The sequence below is a fragment of the Haliotis rufescens genome, unplaced genomic scaffold (assembly GCF_023055435.1).
Source record: "Haliotis rufescens isolate VD_foot unplaced genomic scaffold, xgHalRufe1.0.p SCAF_1, whole genome shotgun sequence".
In the NCBI taxonomy this organism is placed as follows: domain Eukaryota; kingdom Metazoa; phylum Mollusca; class Gastropoda; order Lepetellida; family Haliotidae; genus Haliotis; species Haliotis rufescens.
The window spans coordinates 22,828,467-22,850,736 of NW_025963779.1; the positions used below are offsets into that span (position 1 = coordinate 22,828,467).

At 41.2% G+C, this 22,270-nt stretch overlaps 1 protein-coding gene across 1 annotated transcript; it reads right to left on the reverse strand.

Moving 5' to 3' along the window:
* Positions 1-331: 331 nt before the first annotated feature.
* Positions 332-21,880, reverse strand: LOC124131716. Its single transcript, XM_046495185.2, has 8 exons — positions 21,732-21,880; positions 19,141-19,224; positions 14,732-15,101; positions 12,110-12,288; positions 8,035-8,292; positions 6,518-6,793; positions 4,553-4,664; positions 332-927 (listed from the first exon to the last, which is right to left on the reverse strand). The coding sequence occupies exons 1-8, from the start codon at positions 21,787-21,789 to the stop codon at positions 414-416; spliced, it is 1,851 nt and encodes a 616-aa protein (XP_046351141.2). The 5' UTR covers positions 21,790-21,880; the 3' UTR covers positions 332-413.
* Positions 21,881-22,270: the final 390 nt, after the last annotated feature.

A 22,270-nucleotide genomic window follows, 5' to 3' on the forward strand; every position in this document is an offset into this window, starting at 1 on the left:
TAATTGGGGCGAACCGGGATTCGAACCCACAACCATAGGTTTCTGACGTGCCCAAGGGACGGAACTCTGCACAGCGAATCGCGGCGCCTTGGACGACTGGGCCACCCGCGCCACCTCCAAGCAAGAAAATGTAATATGAATTGATTGACAGTATCCTAAACGTCACAGCATTACTAATCAGACCTTTACCACTTTGGTGACACCCACAAACATGGGTAAGGTGCTGACAAACCTAGAAACATAATCCGGGCGAAACGAGATCCACACCTATCAGCATAAGCTTCTGACGTGCCCAAGCAAGTTATGTTTCGAAACAAAACAACACGTGGCACTAAGTAATTTGACATTTATTCAAATGCAAGAGCAGAACCATTTCACACGTATCGTGGTTGGTCACGTGGTGGTTCATGTGATTAGTAGCCAGTAGGATACCGCGGTTGGGAAGGTACTCGGTAAGGTAGCCGGTAGCGTGGTATGTCGCGAGGTCGCTGGAGCGGTTTTGGACACTCTGCAATGGCATCATATCGCTTCAGCTTTTTTGGCTGCGCATTACTTAGGGTATAGTAGCTGTTTTTATCTGGGGCTATGGCAACAGAATATCCATTCATCTCAGCGACGTAGGGGAGGCGAATGGCGTCGCAGCTTGTGATGGCGTTGGCAAAGGCGTGGTCGGTGACCGGAAAAAACAAGACGCTGTCGCTATTCTTCAGGAGGAGGAAACTGTCGTCTGAAGCGACGTCTAGCCCCTCGGGGCCGTCCTGGGAAGATTTATGGGGGAAGGAGCCAATTGGGACAGGCAGTCGGCTTGGAGCGCCCACTTCAACTAGCTGGTACAACGTCACAGCCTCATCGTAGGTATCCTGGTAGTTGGTGATGAAGATACGACCGCTGCTGGTCACAGTGAGAGCATGGCTCTCGCCCACCGCCCTGAAGAGAGAAAGTGTTGGACACAAATCAGTGATAAAACTCATATCCAAGTAAATTCTTAGAAATAAAATGTTTCACAGTCTGCTTATTTAATTATTAACACAAACAACTGCAGACATCAATACAAATGAGTGACAGATACAATAGTCCGTTAGCGTTGGTGTAGGGAAACAGCAAATCATATGTCCGCAGATGTTAAGATGCCGTGTAGGTTTTGACATTGTGCTAAGGAGATGTTTGTTTGTTTGTTGTTCAACGCCTCACTCAGCTATATTCCAGATATATGACGGCGGTCTGTAAATAATCGAGTCTGGACCAGACAATCCAGTGATTGACATCATGAGCATCGATCTACGCATTTGGGATACGATGGCATGAATCAACCAAGTCAGCGAACCTGACCACCCTATCCCGTTAGTCGTCTCTTTCGACAAGCATGGGTTGCTGAAGACCTATTCTACCTCGGATCTTAAAGGGGTGTACAAAGGAAGCCAACCAACCAATGACAGTGTATGTGAATGTAAGTAAATATGTAATATATCATACAGCATGTCATCTATTGGTATATGTCACACAGTGCATGCAGCGGGTGACGTATCACAAAATTTATGCAAGGTGTACTCTTGTTGTGTCACCATGAATAAGGCCACATTTCAACACTACGTGTCAGCTTACTGTGGGAGGAAGTCCGAGGTGATGCAGACATTACGATAACCACTTTTCGTGAAACCACCTAGCACGGGTATGGTGTTGACAGATCAGGATCAGATCAGGGTGAATCAATTCTAACCCAAGATCAAAGGATCCTGGCACACTCAGGGGACGCCACTCTGCACAGTGAATACTGTTGCCCAGTGCGTTAACGATCTTGGTGAAACCTACGGGCACGGGTATGGTGCTGACACACCTAGAAACATTATCGGGGTGGATCGGAATTCGATCCCACGACAACAGATTTCTGGCGTGCCCAAGAAACGCAATTTCTGCACAGCGACTTTCGGCAGTTAAATGATTTAGACACCTGATGACGTGGTTTATTAATGTCATCGTATCTGAATTACATAGGTCGATGTGTATGACGTCAGCAAATGGATTGTCTGATCCAGACTCGATTTTTTACAGACCGCTGTCATCTAGTTTGAAACTATAGTGCGGCGTTTACAACAAACAAAAACAGACAGGCAAAACGTGTTGCATATTGGAAATAGCCCGACACAATAGAGATACTGTGCACGTGCATTCCGTGTGATACAACTGGATGTGGATGTTACCTACATGTACATGTAAATATACACACTGAGAGGGGGTGTAGGGGTGTAGGAATGCGCGACCACGTTTCTGAATCATACAAAACATTACAATGCGAGTTACGTATATACACAAAGAAAAAACGTTAAGCACACCCCTATTTCTGAACCATGACAAATGGCAAAAATCATGGCATAGGGTGACTGACCACAGGAGCTAGGCGATACCAATGTCATCGGATAGAACAAACATTTGACAACAAATAAAGAAGCTATTGGTGAGTTGTGATTGAAATGTACTGACAAAAACATGGTAACACAGGTACTGTTTTTGACCTTAGACAATACCTAAAATACCTAAAGTTTGGAGCTGCAGGATTAAGTAAACGAGTTTGATGTTTCATGTGAAATTTTCCTTAAAGTCTCTACTTGACATGACACGTGAAACAGATCAGTAGCGGGTATAACCGCCACGTGCCCGGATGACGCATTCGACCCTAGTCTCATGACGTTGGATCTGTTGATGGGTCTGAGCCCCTGTTAAGTTGCCCCTTATGGTGACCAAATCCAACCTGCAATTATGAGAGATACAACCCCAAACCATTACCGAGTCCCCGGCGTATGCAACAGTCGGTTTAATGTTCCTGGGGGTATAGGCCGTGTTCCGGTGCCTCCAAACTCTCTTTCTTCCATTAGCGACGTGGAGCAGAAAGCGACTTTCGTCTGACGAATGTATCCGTCTCCAAGTTCTCAGATTCCAGTTCTGTCGCGCAATACACCATGCTAAACGAGCAGCTTTGTGGTGATCTCTCAACAAGGGACGCGTTATGACTCGTCTAGCCCTCAGTCCTGCTGCTTTCAGCCGGTTCCTGGCGGTTCTAGTGCTGAAACGACGATTGGGCAACAACAGCTGTTTCAGACGAGTACTTGTTAAAAATGGGTCTCGGCGTATGAGACAAAGAAGGTTCCTGTCTTCGCGATGTGTCGTCACAGGAGGTCTTCCGGATCTGGGACGGTCCTGTACATCACCGGTCTGAACATGTGTCTCGACTGAACGGCTTACGACAGTGTGATGATACCCCAAATTCCGACCAATGGCATTACAAGATATTCCTGCGTCATGCATGCCGATTATTTGCCATCTTGTGGCGTTTGATAATCGCCTTCGTGCCATGGTCACACAATGACATGGAATAACTGTTTAAAACCGAGCTTAAGAAAGCAATTTTAACGCTTGGATATACTGCTTTTAGACATACTCACGCATGGCACGTGAGCTTTCGTCACGCATGACTGATTACATCATCTCGAGAAAACATAATTCTTCCCGTAATTATATCTTTCATGACTGTTACAAATATTGGGACCAAACAATAATGAAATATATTAGGGGGTGCTTAACTTTTTTCTTTGTGCATAGGTAATCGAGTAAACTCGTTATAACGGTATAACAAAACCGTTTTGTGATATTACATCTGAACCGTATCCGATGGGCGCAAAAGACAGAGTTATGGGGAAAAGCATATGAATGGATCACTGATCATCACCGATGACACCAGGTGTTTGCGCAAAGCATTCGCAACTCACACAATGTGCATAGAAAAGTAAGAGTTTGTTGCCCAACGTCACGCCCAGTAGTACTGCTGCCATACGAAGACTGCCTCTAAACAATTGAGTCTGGACCAAATGCTGTATCTGTTACATCGCCAATACATTATAATAACTTGGTTTATAGATCCACAAACTTTCAAATGAGGAACGTCTGATAACACTCTTATTTTTCTCAATTCTTTAACTCATTTACCCAACAATTAAAAACTTCAAAGGAGAACAATACACAACTCTCTTATATTTCTTAATATGTCAACTCACTTACCCATTATTTAAAAAAGTTGACTTGAGTTTTGATACAAACACATACATCTATTTTATGAGATGACTTAAAGTGCCCTTGGCCTTATTGTTGTCACAATTTGATTATCATGTTTGATTATCATGCTGCCGGTAGGGTAGGACATACTGACCCTTTTGCGAACACCTGGTGTCATCACTGATTTTCAGTCATCCATTCGCTTACTTTTCAACGCTGTTATGTATTTTACACCCATGGAAATCTTTCTGTTTTCGGATAATCGTGATTGGTTAATCTCAGAAGTTGACATTTTATATTTAATTTTTAAAAACCCAACTGTGTTGAATAAGATCATGACCATGAATTTTCCAAATGTGAAACATACAGAAGCAAAGAATAGCTTTGTGGACAAGTCATCACACTGTTTCATTGAGGTGTAGGTGTATGTATCTTTTGAGTCTTGCAGCCACAAATAGCTACTCAATTGCTGATGCGGCTAAATTAATCATCACTCACGACATCTTACATGTCGTAAAGGAATATGTCAGCTGGGTTGATGTCGATGACCTCGGAGAGGTAGACGTTGTCGGGTTCCGGCAGGGTGATGATGGCTCGAGCTGGGCCACCGTTAGCAGCTCCTGGAGAAGACAGGAATATGTAGCATAATACGGCGGATCACAATGTACGACCATCAGGCTATTCAAGACATACTTTTGACATCACTCTTTTGTTTGAACACACTATTGTTTTCCACGACTGGACACCTCGCTGCCAAGCATTACTCACGCGGGGTAAACAGAACTTGTTTTGAATTTTACACTCAAAGAAAGGATTTTAAATTTTGACAGAAAACATGTGTGGCCACCTGACCTCGAACCCGTATCCTATAAGTTGAGAACTATTTATGTTTGTATAATCATTAACAGCTCTATAAATAATACGTTAATTGTTAAGTTACATTAATAATATATGACCCACTCACGGCGGGACATGGCACGCGTGCATCATGATAATAATCACATTACAGGTTCAGTAGGTAAGGGCGACTAGTACAGCATACATTTCTGGTATATTGTTTCAAAGAAAACCTAAATGTGGGGGTGTATTTTAAGTTTGAGAAAGCAGGTTAGTGTATAAAGTTAGTGAACTTGCTCGTAACTTCGGATCGTAAATAAGAAGTACCTATGCCCTGTATGGTTCGACGAGTCTTACTCACGATCAGACAGTTACGAGTGTGTTGTTCTGAACCATGTTCAAACATGTGCTTAGTGTTCCCTGCTAGGATATTGCTGGGGTAATGCTGCAGCGCTGCTAATAATTAGGACTAGGACATGCTGCTGCAGTAGTTATCATAACATACATGTGTATATATAGTCTGGTCATATCTTAAACGTACATACTCATTTTGACGCATTGGGGATCCGAAAAAGAAATGACTTTCATGCTTTATCAAGCGAGTCCAGACCACATACATTTCATTGTAGTCCCTTTCTTAATCAGACAGACGAAACAGGTGCCGAAATAAAAATAATGACACTTCAAAAACATATTCATAATCTCTAAAAACCGTTGATCGGTTGAAAAAAAGAAAACTGTTTGATAAATATAATCAGTGAACACAATACCTTTTCGTATTTGGCGTTCTTTTTTGTACTGAAATAAGTTAAGAGATTTGGTAGGGGAACGGCATCTTATTCTCTTCTATTTCATATTCTGAAATTCTGGGTCGGCGAATCCGTAAAACAAACAAATATATAACCACAAGCTCAACATGGAACCCGAAGATCAAAGTGGCAACGGAAATTGTTCCACTACATGTGATGACTGAGTGTATTTCACAGATCACCTGTTTATAGGATCCAGTATTGATGAGATGCTTCAAGGACAAATGTCGTCTGAAATGTACTGAGAAATGTTGGACTTCCTCACAGATAGCCGCTATGGGAGATTTGAGGATAAGACATTTGGCAAGAAGTTAGCATCCCTACAGGCACCAACTGAGCTTCCTTCCTCGCTGGTCTGTTTCTTCTTCTTAAGACTGAAGTACATCGATTATCTGATATCGATCAATGATGGTCAAATAACCAATTCCCTTCCACTGATTTACCCACTTGAGAGAGACCAGGGCCCACTTGCACAAAGCGATCTTAGCGCTAAGATGATCGTAACTCCCATACTTTAGCATAGGCTTACAATAGTCTTAGCGCTAAGATCGCTTTGTGCAAGTGGGCCCAGACCAGTGAAACCGCCTCATCTGTTTCACATCTAGATCCATATGCATAAAGAGTGAAAAAGAAACTATCCTCAAGACTATGTCAAGAGGGCTGGCTTCAACACCAAGTATCATCCAAATGGAAATGGTCGTGTCGCTTTTATTTCCCAGTGGTAATGCTGATTTAAAGTTATACTGTTTTTCACTAATTAATAACCACAATATGTCTTGCTACGAAAACTAAATGTCATAGTTGAACGTATATTTAATGTGATGTACCTCCGTCCAGAATGTAGATGTAGTTCTGTCCCCCTGACGTCTTTGGCCCCACGGCGATGTCCTGCCAGTCAGTGTTAGTGACGGAGCTCAAAACAAACGTGCTGACGTGGAAGCCATTGGAAGCCTGGATGACAAAGATTGCCGTTGATGCACTGGCCCCAGTGATGACAGCATAGATGAAATCGGGGTTGTTTTTGCTGAAGGCGAGTCCCGTCACACTACCCGACGCAATATAGTCCATCTGTCCAACAACCTTGCCGTAGTTGAACCGTGCAGCTGAAAGCAGTGACGAAAAATCAGTACGACAGTCTGAGTTCATGATAAAGGTGAGGTGAGGTGAAATGGGATTGAACATCGCGTTCAAGATCATTGCACTTATTTACATAGCGACGTGCCTGCACGCGTGTGTTTGACAGCTTGTACTAGTCCGGACTAATGCCGGTTGTATAGTCCTAACCCTCTCAGATACCATTCCGCAGTTTAACATGGGTACCCGACTCAGGCATAGCATAGTGACCCCAAGCCGACCAGTACTTGTAATTAGTCACGTTTTAGCCCCTCTATGCCGAGCGTCAGGAAGGGTAACAACAAGCACCATCTTTTAATGCCTTTTGGTAAGACGCGGCCGGGGATCGAACCACCGACCGTCAGCTCTATTCATACGCTCTATCCAGTAGACCATACAGGCGGTCTTATAATTAAGGAACATAGTACACACAATTGAGCAGTTCAAAATGCATCTAACATTGACCTACTTTAAAGCCATTTGATCAAAGGAGGGCACAGGAGGACCAGTGGTCTAAGGCTCCGTAACTGGCTGTTCAGAGGTATATTCATGCCATACTACACATGCCACTTTCCGAAGGTTGGGGTTCGAATCTGGTATCTCTGCGTTGTCAGTCTCACAACCGTGGATGCGAGTTTCATTATGAGATTAGTATTGCGATATGATTCACATAGATCAATACTGTTCAAAATGGCTATACGAAACACAGAACTGAAAGAACGTTGAGTGAGTGAGTTTGGTTTTACGGCGTTTTTAACAGGTTGACAGTAACATGACTGCGTGTCAGCTCGATGTGGGGGATGCGCGCGTGTGTGTGTGTGTGGTGATGCAGGTCTCAGGCCGTTTACCACTTTGAAATCCACGATCACGTTAAGGTTTTTCTGTGACATGAAACATTGTAGCAAGAACAAAGCCTCCTTGTCGTTTATCACGAACTCTAAGGGAGGGATAGGAACAATTCATTCTTATATATATTATATAACTTACTTGGGACCTCATTCGGTCCATAAGACGTTTGGATGAACTGACGTGAAACTAGTTATAACCAAAATATTTGAACATATATAAACATATGATCTATATCAACTCTCTCTTGTATAATATATATACAAGAGTAGCGATTCCATTATGCGTGAAATGATATACTATAACAAGAACAAAATCACCGTTAGCTCTTACAGCCAAGAATTGCTAACCATAATATATAAGAGTACAAATGTTACAGACGTACCTTGCGAGGCATCAGCACCATTTCTGTCACTGAATCGAAGAACAGGGTTATCTTCCTCAGTGGACGTATAATACCCACATTCATCCGAAGCCCAAGCGATACCGGTTCCACTGGGATCGGGCACGTAGGGGAGGATATTTGCGGCGTTCGCCAACGCCGCCTTTACGTTGTTGTTTTCGACAAGGAAGTGGTAGACGGTGTCGTGAAAGAGGACGAGGAGTTCCTTCCCGCTCGGGGATAGATCGGCACCATCCGGACCTGCGCGGAGATGCAATAAATGCGGCATTAAATGTTCACACATAAACTTAACAAACTCAGTGAACAATTAAAACATGCTACAATCGTGTTCATGGACCCATTGGCATCTGGTTTTGTCTCTTTACAGTTGACCTTTCTGGTTGTATTCACTTCTCAACGTTGATAATGAGACAAATAATGGAACTCTTACTTAGAAAGGTATTTTGATGGGAGGATGACAGATGTCTTCGGTACCTTTTGCTGGATGGAAGGATGACTGTCGTGTGTTGTTTATGTGAGATGAGTATGTTGCTGGATGGAAGGATGACTGTTGTGTGTTGTTTATGTGAGATGAGTATGTTGCTGGATGGAAGGATGACTGTCGTGTGTTGTTTATGTGAGATGAGTATGTTGCTGGATGGAAGGATGACTGTCGTGTGTTGTTTATGCGAGATGAGTATGTTGCTGGATGGAAGGATGACTGTCGTGTGTTGTTTATGTGAGATGAGTATGTTGTTGGATGGAAGGATGACTGTCGTGTGTTGTTTATGTGAGATGAGTATGTTGTTGGATGGAAGGATGACTGTCGTGTGTTGTTTATGTGAGATGAGTATGTTGCTGGATGGAAGGATGACTGTCGTGTGTTGTTTATGTGAGATGAGTATGTTGCTGGATGGAAGGATGACTGTCGTGTGTTGTTTATGTGAGATGAGTATGTTGCTGGATGGAAGGATGACTGTCGTGTGTTGTTTATGTGAGATGAGTATGTTGCTGGATGGAAGGATGACTGTCGTGTGTTGTTTATGTGAGATGAGTATGTTGCTGGATGGAAGGATGACTGTCGTGTGTTGTTTATGTGAGATGAGTATGTTGTTGGATGGAAGGATGACTGTTTTGTGTTGTTTATGTGAGATGGGTATGTTGCTGGATGGAAGGATGACTGTCGTGTGTTGTTTATGTGAGATGAGCATGTTGCTGGATGGAAGGATGACTGTCGTGTGTTGTTTATGTGAGATGAGTATGTTGCTGGATGGAAGGATGACTGTCGTGTGTTGTTTATGTGAGATGAGTATGTTGCTGGATGGAAGGATGACTGTCGTGTGTTGTTTATGTGAGATGAGTATGTTGCTGGATGGAAGGATGACTGTCGTGTGTTGTTTATGTGAGATGAGTATGTTGCTGGATGGAAGGATGACTGTCGTGTGTTGTTTATGTGAGATGAGTATGTTGCTGGATGGAAGGATGACTGTCGTGTGTTGTTTATGTGAGATGAGTATGTTGCTGGATGGAAGGATGACTGTTGTGTGTTGTTTATGTGAGATGAGCATGTTGCTGGATGGAAGGATGACTGTGGTGTGTTGTTTATGTGAGATGAGGATGTTTTCTGGATGGAAGGATGACTGTCGTGTGTTGTTTATGTGAGATGAGTATGTTGCTGGGTGGAAGGATGACTGTCGTGTGTTGTTTATGTGAGATGAGTATGTTGCTGGATGGAAGGATGACTGTTGTGTGTTGTTTATGTGAGATGAGTATGTTGCTGGATGGAAGGATGACTGTCGTGTGTTGTTTATGTGAGATGAGTATGTTGCTGGATGGAAGGATGACTGTTTTGTGTTGTTTATGTGAGATGAGTATGTTGCTGGATGGAAGGATGACTGTCGTGTGTTGTTTATGTGAGATGAGCATGTTGCTGGATGGAAGGATGACTGTCGTGTGTTGTTTATGTGAGATGAGTATGTTGCTGGATGGAAGGATGACTGTCGTGTGTTGTTTATGTGAGATGAGTATGTTGCTGGATGGAAGGATGACTGTCGTGTGTTGTTTATGTGAGATGAGTATGTTGCTGGATGGTAGGATGACTGTCGTGTGTTGTTTATGTGAGATGAGTATGTTGCTGGATGGAAGGATGACTGTCGTGTGTTGTTTATGTGAGATGAGTATGTTGTTGGATGGAAGGATGACTGTCGTGTGTTGTTTATGTGAGATGAGTTTGTTGCTGGATGGAAGGATGACTGTTGTGTGTTGTTTATGTGAGATAAGCATGTTGCTGGATGGAAGGATGACTGTGGTGTGTTGTTTATGTGAGATGAGGATGTTTTCTGGATGGAAGGATGACGGTCGTGTGTTGTTTATGTGAGATGAGTATGTTGCTGGGTGGAAGGATGACTGTCGTGTGTTGTTTATGTGAGATGAGTATGTTGCTGGATGGAAGGATGACTGTTGTGTGTTGTTTATGTGAGATGAGTATGTTGTTGGATGGAAGGATGACTGTCGTGTGTTGTTTATGTGAGATGAGTATGTTGCTGGATGGAAGGATGACTGTCGTGTGTTGTTTATGTGAGATGAGTATGTTGCTGGGTGGAAGGATGACTGTCGTGTGTTGTTTATGTGAGATGGGTATGTTGCTGGGTGGAAGGATGACTGTCGTGTGTTGTTTATGTGAGATGGGTATGTTGCTGGGTGTAAGGATGACTGTCGTGTGTTGTTAATGTGAGATGAGTATGTTGCTGGGTGGAAGATGACTGTCGTATGTTGTTTATGTGAGATGAGTATGTTGCTGGATGGAAGATGACTGTCGTGTGTTGTTTATGTGAGATGAGTATGTTGCTGGATGGAAGGATGACTGTCGTGTGTTGTTTATGTGAGATGAGTATGTTGCTGGATGGAAGGATGACTGTTCGAAGGAAGGATAATTGTTGTATTTTGTTTTTACATGAAGGTGGGCATTGGTTACCTGTGTTGGTCGAATAGAGGGTTATTGTTATATGTTGTTTATATGAGGATGGGCATTGGTCACCTGTGTTGGACGAAGGAAGGGTAATTGTTGTATGTATGAGGGTTGGCATTGGTTACCTGCGTAGGTGGAATGGAGGTTTATTGTTGTGTGTTGTTTATATGAGGGTGGGCATTGGTTACCTGTGTTGGTTGAAGGGAGGGTAATTGTTGTATGTATGAGGGTGGGCATTGGTTACCTGCGTAGCTTGAATGGAGGGTAAATGTTATATGTTGTTTATAAGAGGGTGGGCATTGGCTAGGTGTGTTGGTCGAAGGAAGGGTAATTGTTGTATGTTGTTTATAAGAGGGTGGGCATTGGTCACCTGTATTGGTCGAAGGAAGGATAATTGTTGTATGTATGAGGGTGGGCATTGGTTACCTGCGTAGCTGGAATGGAGGGTTATTGTTGTGTGTTGTTTATATGAGGGTGGGCATTGGTTACCTGTGTTGGTCGAATGGAGGGTTATTGTTATATGTTGTTTATATGAGGGTGGGCATTGGTTACCTGCGTAGCTGGAATGGAGGGTTATTGTTGTGTGTTGTTTATATGAGGGTGGGCATTGGTTACCTGCGTAGCTGGAATGGAGGGTTATTGTTGTGTGTTGTTTATATGAGGGTGGGCATTGGTTACCTGCGTAGGTGGAAGGAAGGGTAATGTTGTGTGTTCTTTATATAAGGTTGTCATTGGTTATCTGTGTTGTTCGAAGGAAGGGTAATTGTTATATGTTGTTCATATGAGGGTGGGCATTGGTTACCTGTGTTGGTCGAATGGAGGGTTATTGTTATATGTTGTTTATATGAGGGTGGGCATTGGTTACCTGTGTTGGTCGATTGGAGGGTTATTGTTATATGTTGTTCATATAAGGGTGGGCATTGGTCACCTGTGTTGGACGAAGGAAGGGTAATTGTTGTATGTATGAGGGTTGGTATTAGTTACCTGCGTAGCTGGAATGGAGGGTTATTTTTGTGTGTTGTTTATATGAGGGTTGGCATTGGTTACCTGCGTAGCTGGAATGGAGGGTTATTGTTGTGTGTTGTTTATATGAGGGTGGGCATTGGTTACCTGTGGTGGTGGAAGGAAGGGTAATTGTTGTCTGTATCTGTGTGCCCCAGATACCACCATCATTGACGACTTTGTACAATTCGATGTCGACCCCTTGGGGCTCGATGCTGAAGAGGTACATGTTGGCGTCTGGATCAACAAACAACGTCTCCGTGCAGAAGCCGCCAGCATTCCAACCACTGTATACAAGAAAATGTCAATTTGGGTTCAAGAAAATATTCTGTTGAAGGGCAATTTTCATATGACAATTTAGAACATTCTCCTAGCCCTTGAGAAGGATGAGCCCGCTTTTGAAGCATAATATGTGATCTATATTCAGGGTGTAACATATTGAATATATTTCCCTTTTAAAGACCTTTCACTTGAATTATCACATTACGAAAGTCCAGTGATTGTCATCACGATCTACGCAATTGCGATGCGATGACGTGCATCAACCAAGTCAGCAAGCTAGATCATCCATCCACTTTCTCGCCTCTTACAATAATAATATATAAAAGAACCGATAATTTCACACAACGTAACCTCGGGCTACCTTCTCTGAATGGCCTCGTGTTTTGTTGTATACGAAGACATAAAAATAACGACTGCAAAGTATTATATCACATTCATTTCGCCTATAACTACGATTTCGGTCAAATTCGTTTCTAATAGTTTTTTCCACATTTAACTGGGCAACTTAGAGCCTTTTCGGTTAAGAATCGTTCAAATGGTGACACAAGCAACACAATTTGCATGAACAGTCTATAGGGGTTACTTGCCCAGGGAAAACGCGTTGGTCACGCGAAAATCCAAAATTACTAGTACTGCCATTATTTCCAAATGGCCGCCAATGATAGACTGAATTGATATTCACCTCTTAGAAAGTGACACAATCATCTGATTGTATAGATCTAAGTGTATCTAAAAGTATATAAACCTACACTTAGATCTATATATATATACTTATTTTGCAAAGGTTAATACAGTTAAACAGATTTGTCCCTTGATTCTTTGTTGTTTAAATGAAACAATACGTAATTACTGATTTAAAATTAACAAACGAAGTCCGCAACTGTCAATATTAAGCAGTTAGATAACATTTGATTAGAAAGCAGCACCTGAACTGACAGGATGTGCCAGCGGGTCATGCCAAGGATGACAGAGCTTCAGTCATCCGGATAATGTACACAACGCACGATGACACTGGATAAACGATCGGAAAAAGGTGTAGAGAAGTTGAACCTAGTTGTTTCCCATACTTGAAAGTGTATCAGGTGAAAAGTGGCAAAATAATAAATCCTCGGGCCTCTCCTCTCAAACCTGGCATCTAAATGGCAAACTGGTTGGAACAAATGTTGCCTTTGTCAACAACACAGTTTTCATCGCCACATGAACAATATCGAACAGGGTGGTTTCAGCATATATTGTTAGTGATAATTAGCCTTATCTGTACTGTATTATCTTTATGAGATATTACGACATTGGATACACTGCTTAGTAACAATCAGATTGTACCAAATGTATAATTAATGTAAATATGCTGAGTGTGAACTCCATACAGAACCTGATGATGTGCATTGCTTATGAAACCTACCGAGAAAAAATATAGTAAGAGAGAAAAAAGAACGAAATTTAACATATGCTTCGGGTATATATGACATCGTTGAATAATGGTCAAATCGCTAATTCCTTTCCACAGATTTACCCATCTGAACTAGAAATAAAAGAGACCAGTGAAACTGACTCACCTGTTTCATATTTATATATGTGCATTAAGATTGAGAATGACTAAAAGCTGTCAACAAGAATGTATGACAATGGAAATGACTTCAAAAGTCAACTTTCCTTTATGTCCAGCAATTAATACACACTTTGGTGTCTACGTTTCACAAACTTTGAGGTACAATCGAGCATGCCTTTTCTATGAAGACGTCAAAGAGCATCACGCGACTTGTTTGATCAGGCTTACAACATCCAATGTCTTAGGATAGTTTTCGCAAGGTTTTATAGTAAATGACAAACGATTGCTTTGCCATGTATTTGTGACGGGTTCCACCAGTGGGGCAGGATGGGCTTACCTTTTTGCGAACACCGGGTATCGTCACTTACTGATAGTTTTTCGTAAACAAATGCTCATGATATAGTCGGTATGCTTCAAAGGACTCTGCTTTTAACAGAGGTTTCTCATGATCTTATGATTATGAAAAGGGTTGTGACGCTTTTAGTTACATGAAATGATTGTATACAATTCAAACGTGATTCCGGCATTATAATTTGTGTTTTCTTCCTATGACATCTTTTTTATGATGTATATGATACTATACACAGGTCTCAGACGTTTACCACTTCGGTGAAACCCACGAGCACGGGTATGGTGCTGACAAACCTAGAAACATAATCGGGGCGAACCGGGATTCGAACCCACAATCATAGGTTTCTGGCCTGCCCAAGGGACGCAACTCTGCACAGCGAATCGCGGCGCCTTAGACGACTGGGCCACCCGTGCCCCGTTGTATTTGTAACTTAAACGAGCAGCTGTTTGAGAGGATCGACCATCTTATTTGTAAGAGTAGTATTTCAAACAAAAAAATGTGAATACGACAGAAAATAATATTCGAAAAGAAACTGTTTTTATCTTACCCGAAAGTAATCACCATGTCATAATTGACCACCTGTGTCCCAGTGATAACATCCGGCTCCTCCACTATGTAGATGACGTTGGCTGGGGTGACTGTACCAGCATCCAAAATGTACAGACATGTCTTCGAGGTGTCAAAGACGCAGTTACCGACTGCAGCGTCCTCCCAATTGGCGTTGGCGGCATTGGAAATGGTTATGTCCCCAACAACTACCCCCTTAATGTTCAATACTCTCACGACATTCGCTGCGCCCACGTCGGTGATAGCATATATGTAACCAGAATGCCTTCTGCTGACGCCTAGACCGGAAACTCTACCCCCAGAGGAGACGTCGCCCGCTTTAGTGGGTAACCCAAATTTGGTAACACCGTCTGAAAAGAGAAGCCAATGTTTATGTGACTGTTGTGTGACTGTTATGTGACTGTTATGTCCTAATGCCCATACAACGGACATAATACATGCTGAGTTTGATTACTTCTTTATGTAACTTTGGTTGATTTACTCAATTACAAATTGTGGAATTAGTCTTTAACCGCAGATGTAGATGTGTGAGTAAAGAAAATGCTTTGTAAGTAGCACTGAGAATGTTCGAAGGACAGGCCTTATTTGAACACTTACTATAAGTACATATTGTGAACTGTTAACAATGAATTTAACATAAATATTAGCAGAAATGTCCTTGGACTGTGGGTCGTTTAATCATTTGAAGTATATAATAATTTGTGAATGTCGGTCTCTATAAATTGATAGCTTGCCTTTCGTTTGGACTGTTTCATGTGACAGAGAAAACACTATGTAATCCCCAAGGCTCTGACATTTTGATTTGCAACGAATAGCGATTATGCCGGGGGCGCAACACTTTGTGTTTGTCACTATTAAAACTACACATACCACACAATCCAAGTTCCTTCCACATTGCTGGATTATAAATATACTACTCAACTCGTGATAACGACACTGGTTTATGGTTGATTGAAATGAAGCTTAACAAGTGTAAGTGCCACGCCTAAACCGCATCCTAAACATCCAGGCAAATGTGTCCCCCATCGGAACGCTGAGAATACCCTTATCAATGTTGAACAGTTATTTAAGTATAAAGGCCTACTACAGTAAAATATGTGTTTTACAAACAAAGTGGTGGTAAAATAACAAGAATTAGGAAGTCCAGTTAAAGAACTATGATATAAGGAAGAACGTAAAGATTGGGTATCTTTAATGTATTTGGCACATAATGACAAGGTTTCAGTGTTAGAAGTTTGTACTGAAGCTCTGAGAGTAAGGAAAGTTCTTACGCTACCACTGCGGCTTAATCATCAACTCAAATGCTCAGATTATATAATCAAACACTGTATCAGAAAAGAATATATCACGTTAAAGATCTATGCAACTCACAAGAACCATTTACCGAAGTTACAAATGTGTATGATATAAAGGATGCTATACTAGATTATAATCGAATATATTTTTTACTTTAAGTGTACGCGATATGCGGCTTTTCCATTGGACGAGAGGTAGGTCACATGACGGCGAAATTTGACGTTCATACGTTTTTCACGAGACCGTGTTCTTGAAATGACGTAAAGACTGACGGACTACTTCCACATTCCTTGGGGAACCCCTGTGAATTCTCAAGCACAAATACATACAGAAGCGTTCTATCTGATCATTAAGACCCTTTAATCTTGAACTCAGCGTTTTAGTATGCATTGAGAAACGTCAGAGGGTTTGACTGCATGATCGTTAACGAATATCCTCGCTACGACCCATCCCAGTGAACAAAACGAAGAAACAATACAATACAAGGCTTCAACGCCAAATGGGGAAATGTTACTGACATATGAAATCCCTTTGCATAACCCCTTATACCTATAGGGGGCACGGGTGGCCCAGTCGTCTAAAGGCGCCGCGATTCGCTGTGCAGAATTGCGTCCCTTGGGCTCGCCAGATACCTATGATTGTGGGTTCGAATTGCGGTTCGCCCCGATTATATTTCTAGGTTTGTCAGCACCATAACCGTGCTCGTGGGTTTCACCGAAGTGGTAAACGTCTGAGACCTGCATCACTTCGGGCTTTCCTCACACATTAAGCTGACATGCCGTGATATGACTGGAATACTGTTAAAAACGGCGTTAAACCCAACTCACTCACTCACTCACTTATACCTATATGTTCATATTTAAGAAATCCAAATCGGGTTCCTCATGTTACTATGTCATAGTTATTACATTGACTGATGTTAAAGTTTGATGCTGTACATATATAATGCGAACATATTGCCTGTATGATTATGTGAACATATTGCCTGTATGATTATGTGAACATATTGCCTGGATGTTAGTTTCCCATATGGTTATATACTTTATATATTAAAATCAACGTTTCGTAAGTCTTAACTAAAAGTTGTTTTTTCCACAGGAATAGCTGAACTTGTGAGATCCGGGTTAATATTCTGTAGATAAGCTCTGATTCTAAAGTTCCAGTTCTTTCTTGTTGATTTATCCGCCCACATAAATATTCGTTTGTTAATTCTCCTCTCAGAGGTGTTCTTCATTCTTTCCCAATGTCCAGCAACGCTTGACCACTGACGGACCTCAGGTAGAATGATTCTCCATTCACCGCTAGATTCGGGGTATACTTTCATAGTCCAAGATGAAAACGTATTGCCCTGCGGTGAACAGTATTGGCGGAAGAATGTATTGTCGTTCCCCATATTGCTGAGCCATAGCTAATGACTGGCCAGACCATTGTGTCATAGAGTTTAGTGTATGCATTAAAAGGCAGTCCACCAAATCCTTTACACTTAGCGATTAGCAATATCAGTGCTCTGCTCGCTGATTTCGCCATCAGTATTACTCCCAGATAATGGTAAGAATCAATGAAATCCAGTACAATATCACCACATGAAAATACTACATTGGTTCTTAAAACTGACTGTCCCCTGAAGTGGACCACTTTGGATTTATTCTGGTTAATAATCATCCTGTAGTGTTTACACCATTGGTCAAGACCAATTGTAAGTTGTTCGGGTTTCTCCTAACAAAACGTAGTCGTCTGTATAGGCTAAAATGCTTATAGTTCATTATTAATATTGATATCGACTTCCATAGCATTGATAGTTTTCACAAAATCGTTAATATACAAGTTGAAAAACAGTGGGTGATAATATGAAGCCTTGCTTGAGTCCTCTACTGACACTGAACCATGATGTCTGTAACTCGAACTGCACACTGGACATGCTGATATAAAGATTTTATAGCTTAAATCATCCTTCACTTTAATGCCACATTCTTGTAGTCTCTCCCACAACTAGGTTCTATCTATACCATCGTAGGCTTTTCTGAAGTCTATGAAGGCAGCAAAAGTAGACTTTCTCATTAATTTCCTCGTCTCGATTAAGCTGGTAACAGATCCAACGTGGTCCATAGCAGAACGCCTACGGCGAAGGCCATTCTACTCATCATAAAGATTGTCATTTCTTTCCAACCATGTATACAAACGTTCATTCAAAACGCTACACTTCAACATGTAAACTGCAGGCACCAGAGTTATTTCCTTATTTCAAGGATAAGGGTCTTAAATATCTTAAAAACCCGAGGGGGAGTGTTTTATCTAACTTATAAACCTAAAAAAACTTAAACAACATTTATCAACATTTTTATGTTTCAAAAAATACTTTTCATAAACCTTAGGAAACGGACGTAAAATATATTTTGCTGAAGGTTCTTGAAAAAGACATATTCTAAAAAGCATTGCGATTTATCAGCATCCCTGTAGCCTGGTGGTACACTCGCTGGGCTTCAGATACAAAGGTTCGATCCTCGGGAATATAAAGAAAACATTTTACATTTGAATTGACATTTCATTACATGTTACAGGTTGAATTAATAGGTGAGGTGCGGTGAAATGGGGTTTAACGTCGCGTCCAAGATTATTGCCCTTACATAGCGACGTGCATGTACGTGTGTGTGTTTGTGTGGCTGCTTGTACTAGTCCGGACTGATGCCGATTTATAGTGCTAGCTCACTGAGATACCATGCCGCAGTTTAACATGAATATCCCACTCAGACACAGTATACTGACTCCGAGCCGACCAGTCCTTGTTTTAGCCCCTTAATGCCGAGCGCCAGACAGGGTAACAAGAAGTACCATCTTTTAACGTCTTTTGGTATGACGCGGCCGGGGATCGAACCCCGTACCTTCCGCTCTCCGGGCGGACGCTCTACCACTAGACCACGGAGGTATTATGATACACTACATAGCAAATAAGCCTGGAGTATCCTATAAAATCCCGGGGACATCACAACATCCCTGTTTATGAGATTTATACCGACTGGAGAACAATAGGATGACATCACTGGAGGTTTATGATAGCAGACATCAAGTTGGCTTAAACTGTTTACAAGATCTCACCGGTAGCAGAGCAGGGCGTCATCTTTCTGTTCTTATCATCATCTTTCTCCGGCTGTCTTCTGTAGTAATACTGGGAACCTGAAACTGATTTCAAATTTGGTTCATAACAAAACATGCAACGTGCCTATAGTATGAAGGAACCGCCACTTAATTTCCCCCGCTCCCACCGCCATTGACAATTACAGACAAGGGTGTTCACGTCTTACGTTTTGCATGACTATCGTAACAGGAGATGCTGGCCCTGAACTACGTCCAAACCGCCTCATCAATTTGATCCTTAGCATGATATTGGAACATGTCCACTAGTTTGTAAAAGTCCCTTATTTCACAATGTATGTAATTTTTCACTGCACCAAATCGCTAATACACCGCTGAGCGGCAAAATAAAGTATAAAGAGTTTTTATGTATGAGAAAATAGAAAATAGAAAAAGATGTTAAATTTGATTATGTCCATTTAACTATTAGTCATTCCTGCAACAGTTTGTAAAAAGTAATATCTGTGGATGGGTAATGTTGTTTAAAAATAAATAAGTTCCATGAAGACTGGGTTAAGACATGAACTTGCAAACCACATGACACCTGCCATGTTTGAAATTTCGTACAATTGTTGCACAAAAATACATATATATTGATGTGTAAAATACCCATCAGCAGTTGTGTATTATGCGAAATTGTTATTTTTCAAGATTTTAGCCAAAGAATAATTCTTCTTTTAAAAATGTAGAAGTATTCTTTGAGTGTTGACTATGCATCAGTACAGCATCAATCAACCAAATGATAAAATCAACTGAAAGGTATAGTTTATTTTGCTCTGCAGCTTAGAACTAAATTTATGTCCACTTTTCCCACTATTTATATATATACAATTCACCTAGAAACAGTAAATCTTCATTCTTTCTTCATGACCATGTGTACCTTTTGACAATATCTTCATATTGATAGTAAACCCACTTTCAAAATTGTCTGTGCTACAACTTGTACTTGTACAAGAACATTGCCACCAGATGGTCAGAAGTACGGAGTCATATCATATGATGAAAAGCAGTAGAGGAGGCACTAGAAGTGGAAGTCGAATACGTACTGCAATACAACAGTCAAACCAAAACGTAATTAGATCATCGATAAAAGTGTCTGTATATGAGTATTCACAATGTTATAGTGTTTCGTCAGAACATTGACACAGGATACAATTTCAGGGAACCGCTATTTTGCATTGAAATATTGTGTAAGCGGTGCTTAATTTTTTCCAGGAGCGAAAATATGAATAATAAAAAAATAGAGAATATATAGAACAGAGGAGTCGTCCTATTTCGTGTATAGAGAGCCAGGGCACTTATCAACTTCATTGATCGTTTATGCAATATTTGTATTGAATGATCATTTTTAGCATATTTCGTTTATACGTAATGAAGTAACACTTTGAAGATTTGTCAAATATGTTCTATGACTTAATTCAACATTTATATCATAAAATATTTTTTTCAAAAACAAATTTACAATCGAATAGATTAATACATTTAAAAATATTTCATCACTGTACATGATCTTATTTGAGCTTATGGTAAGACATAACCAGCGAAGATCCGGGTGAGAATACGTCTTCAGCAACCTATGCATGCTGTAAGGGGCGACCAACGGGGTCGGGTGGTCAGGTTTGCTGACTTGGTTGATGAATGTCATCGTATCTCAATTGGGAGGATCGATGCTCATGTATTAGTTACCAGATTGTCTGGTCCGAACTCGATTATTTACAAACCGCCGTCATAGAGCTAGAATATTGCTGAGTGCAACGTTAAACAACAAACAAAAAAAGAAGAGTAAGATATACAAACCTTTTTTCCAAGTGAAACACCATATTAATGTGTAAACATGGTTACCACAAACGAATAAATTGTCTGTTTCAGCGGAACATATATGCTATTATTTTGTTGGCTATGTTAAATCAAGCAGCTAGCCCTCTCGTTATATAATGTGAATACTTAAAGTCATATCCTTTCTAAATTACTGAGAAAGTGAAGTAAATACGATTTTAGACAGCTATATTTTGGCGCCATAGACCAGACAAACTAATGCTTGGCAGCATGCGCCACGACCCACATCATCGGTCACACGTAATTGCCATCCAATCCTGGGGAAGCTTGTTTAAAGCTCTGTTCTGAATTAACGGTACCATCTTGAGAAAAGACATCAGTTGACCATAGTTTAACGCGCGGTTCATTGTTATGATGTGATGTTGGTTGGTTTGTTGTTTAACGCCGCACTCAGCAATATTCCAGCTATATGACGGCGGTCTGTAAATAATCGAGTCTGGACCAGACAATCCAGTGATTAATATCATGAGCATCGATCCACGCATTTGGGATCGATGACATGTATCAACCAAGTCAGAGAGTCTGACCACCCGATCACGTTAGTCGCCTTTTACGAGATGTACAATAGCAATAGATGTACACCTGACACTGTAGACCAAAACACAACACCAAATTAAAAATACACTCTGATTGTAGGTGTAGACACATTGAAAAGTAGCCAGCTGAAGAAAAAGTAGAAGAAAACCATCTTTAAAAATTAAAGTTAATAATTTACTTACTATAAGCTACGGTTACGAGTAAAAGAGAGGCAGTCGCAATCAACCTTCCGAGCGCCATCTTCTTTCCTTGGTATGGCACAACATCTGACAATATCTACACTTGAATCATCAGAACCAGCTCAGGTGGAATAATTCGTCTTTAGTTCTTACACCTGGGGCACATGGTAGTCATCTTTCAACTCTCATTATTTTCTACCTTTATTTATATGTCATCTAACGTTGATCTTAATATTGATTACTTGCACTGATGTGTGAATGATATGTTTTTAACTCGCACATTTAATCGTGAATTGATTGAGTTTTGCAGATGATGGATGGATTGTTTGTTGTTTAACGCCGCACTCAGAAATATTCCAGCTATTTGATGGTGGTCTGTATATAATCGAGTCTGGACCAGGCAATCCAGTGATTAATATCATGAGCAACGATCTACGCAATTGTGATCGATGACATGCATCAACCAAGTCAGCGAGCCTGACCACCCGATCCCGTTAGTCACCTTTTACGGCAAGCATGGGTTGCTGAAGACCTATTCTACC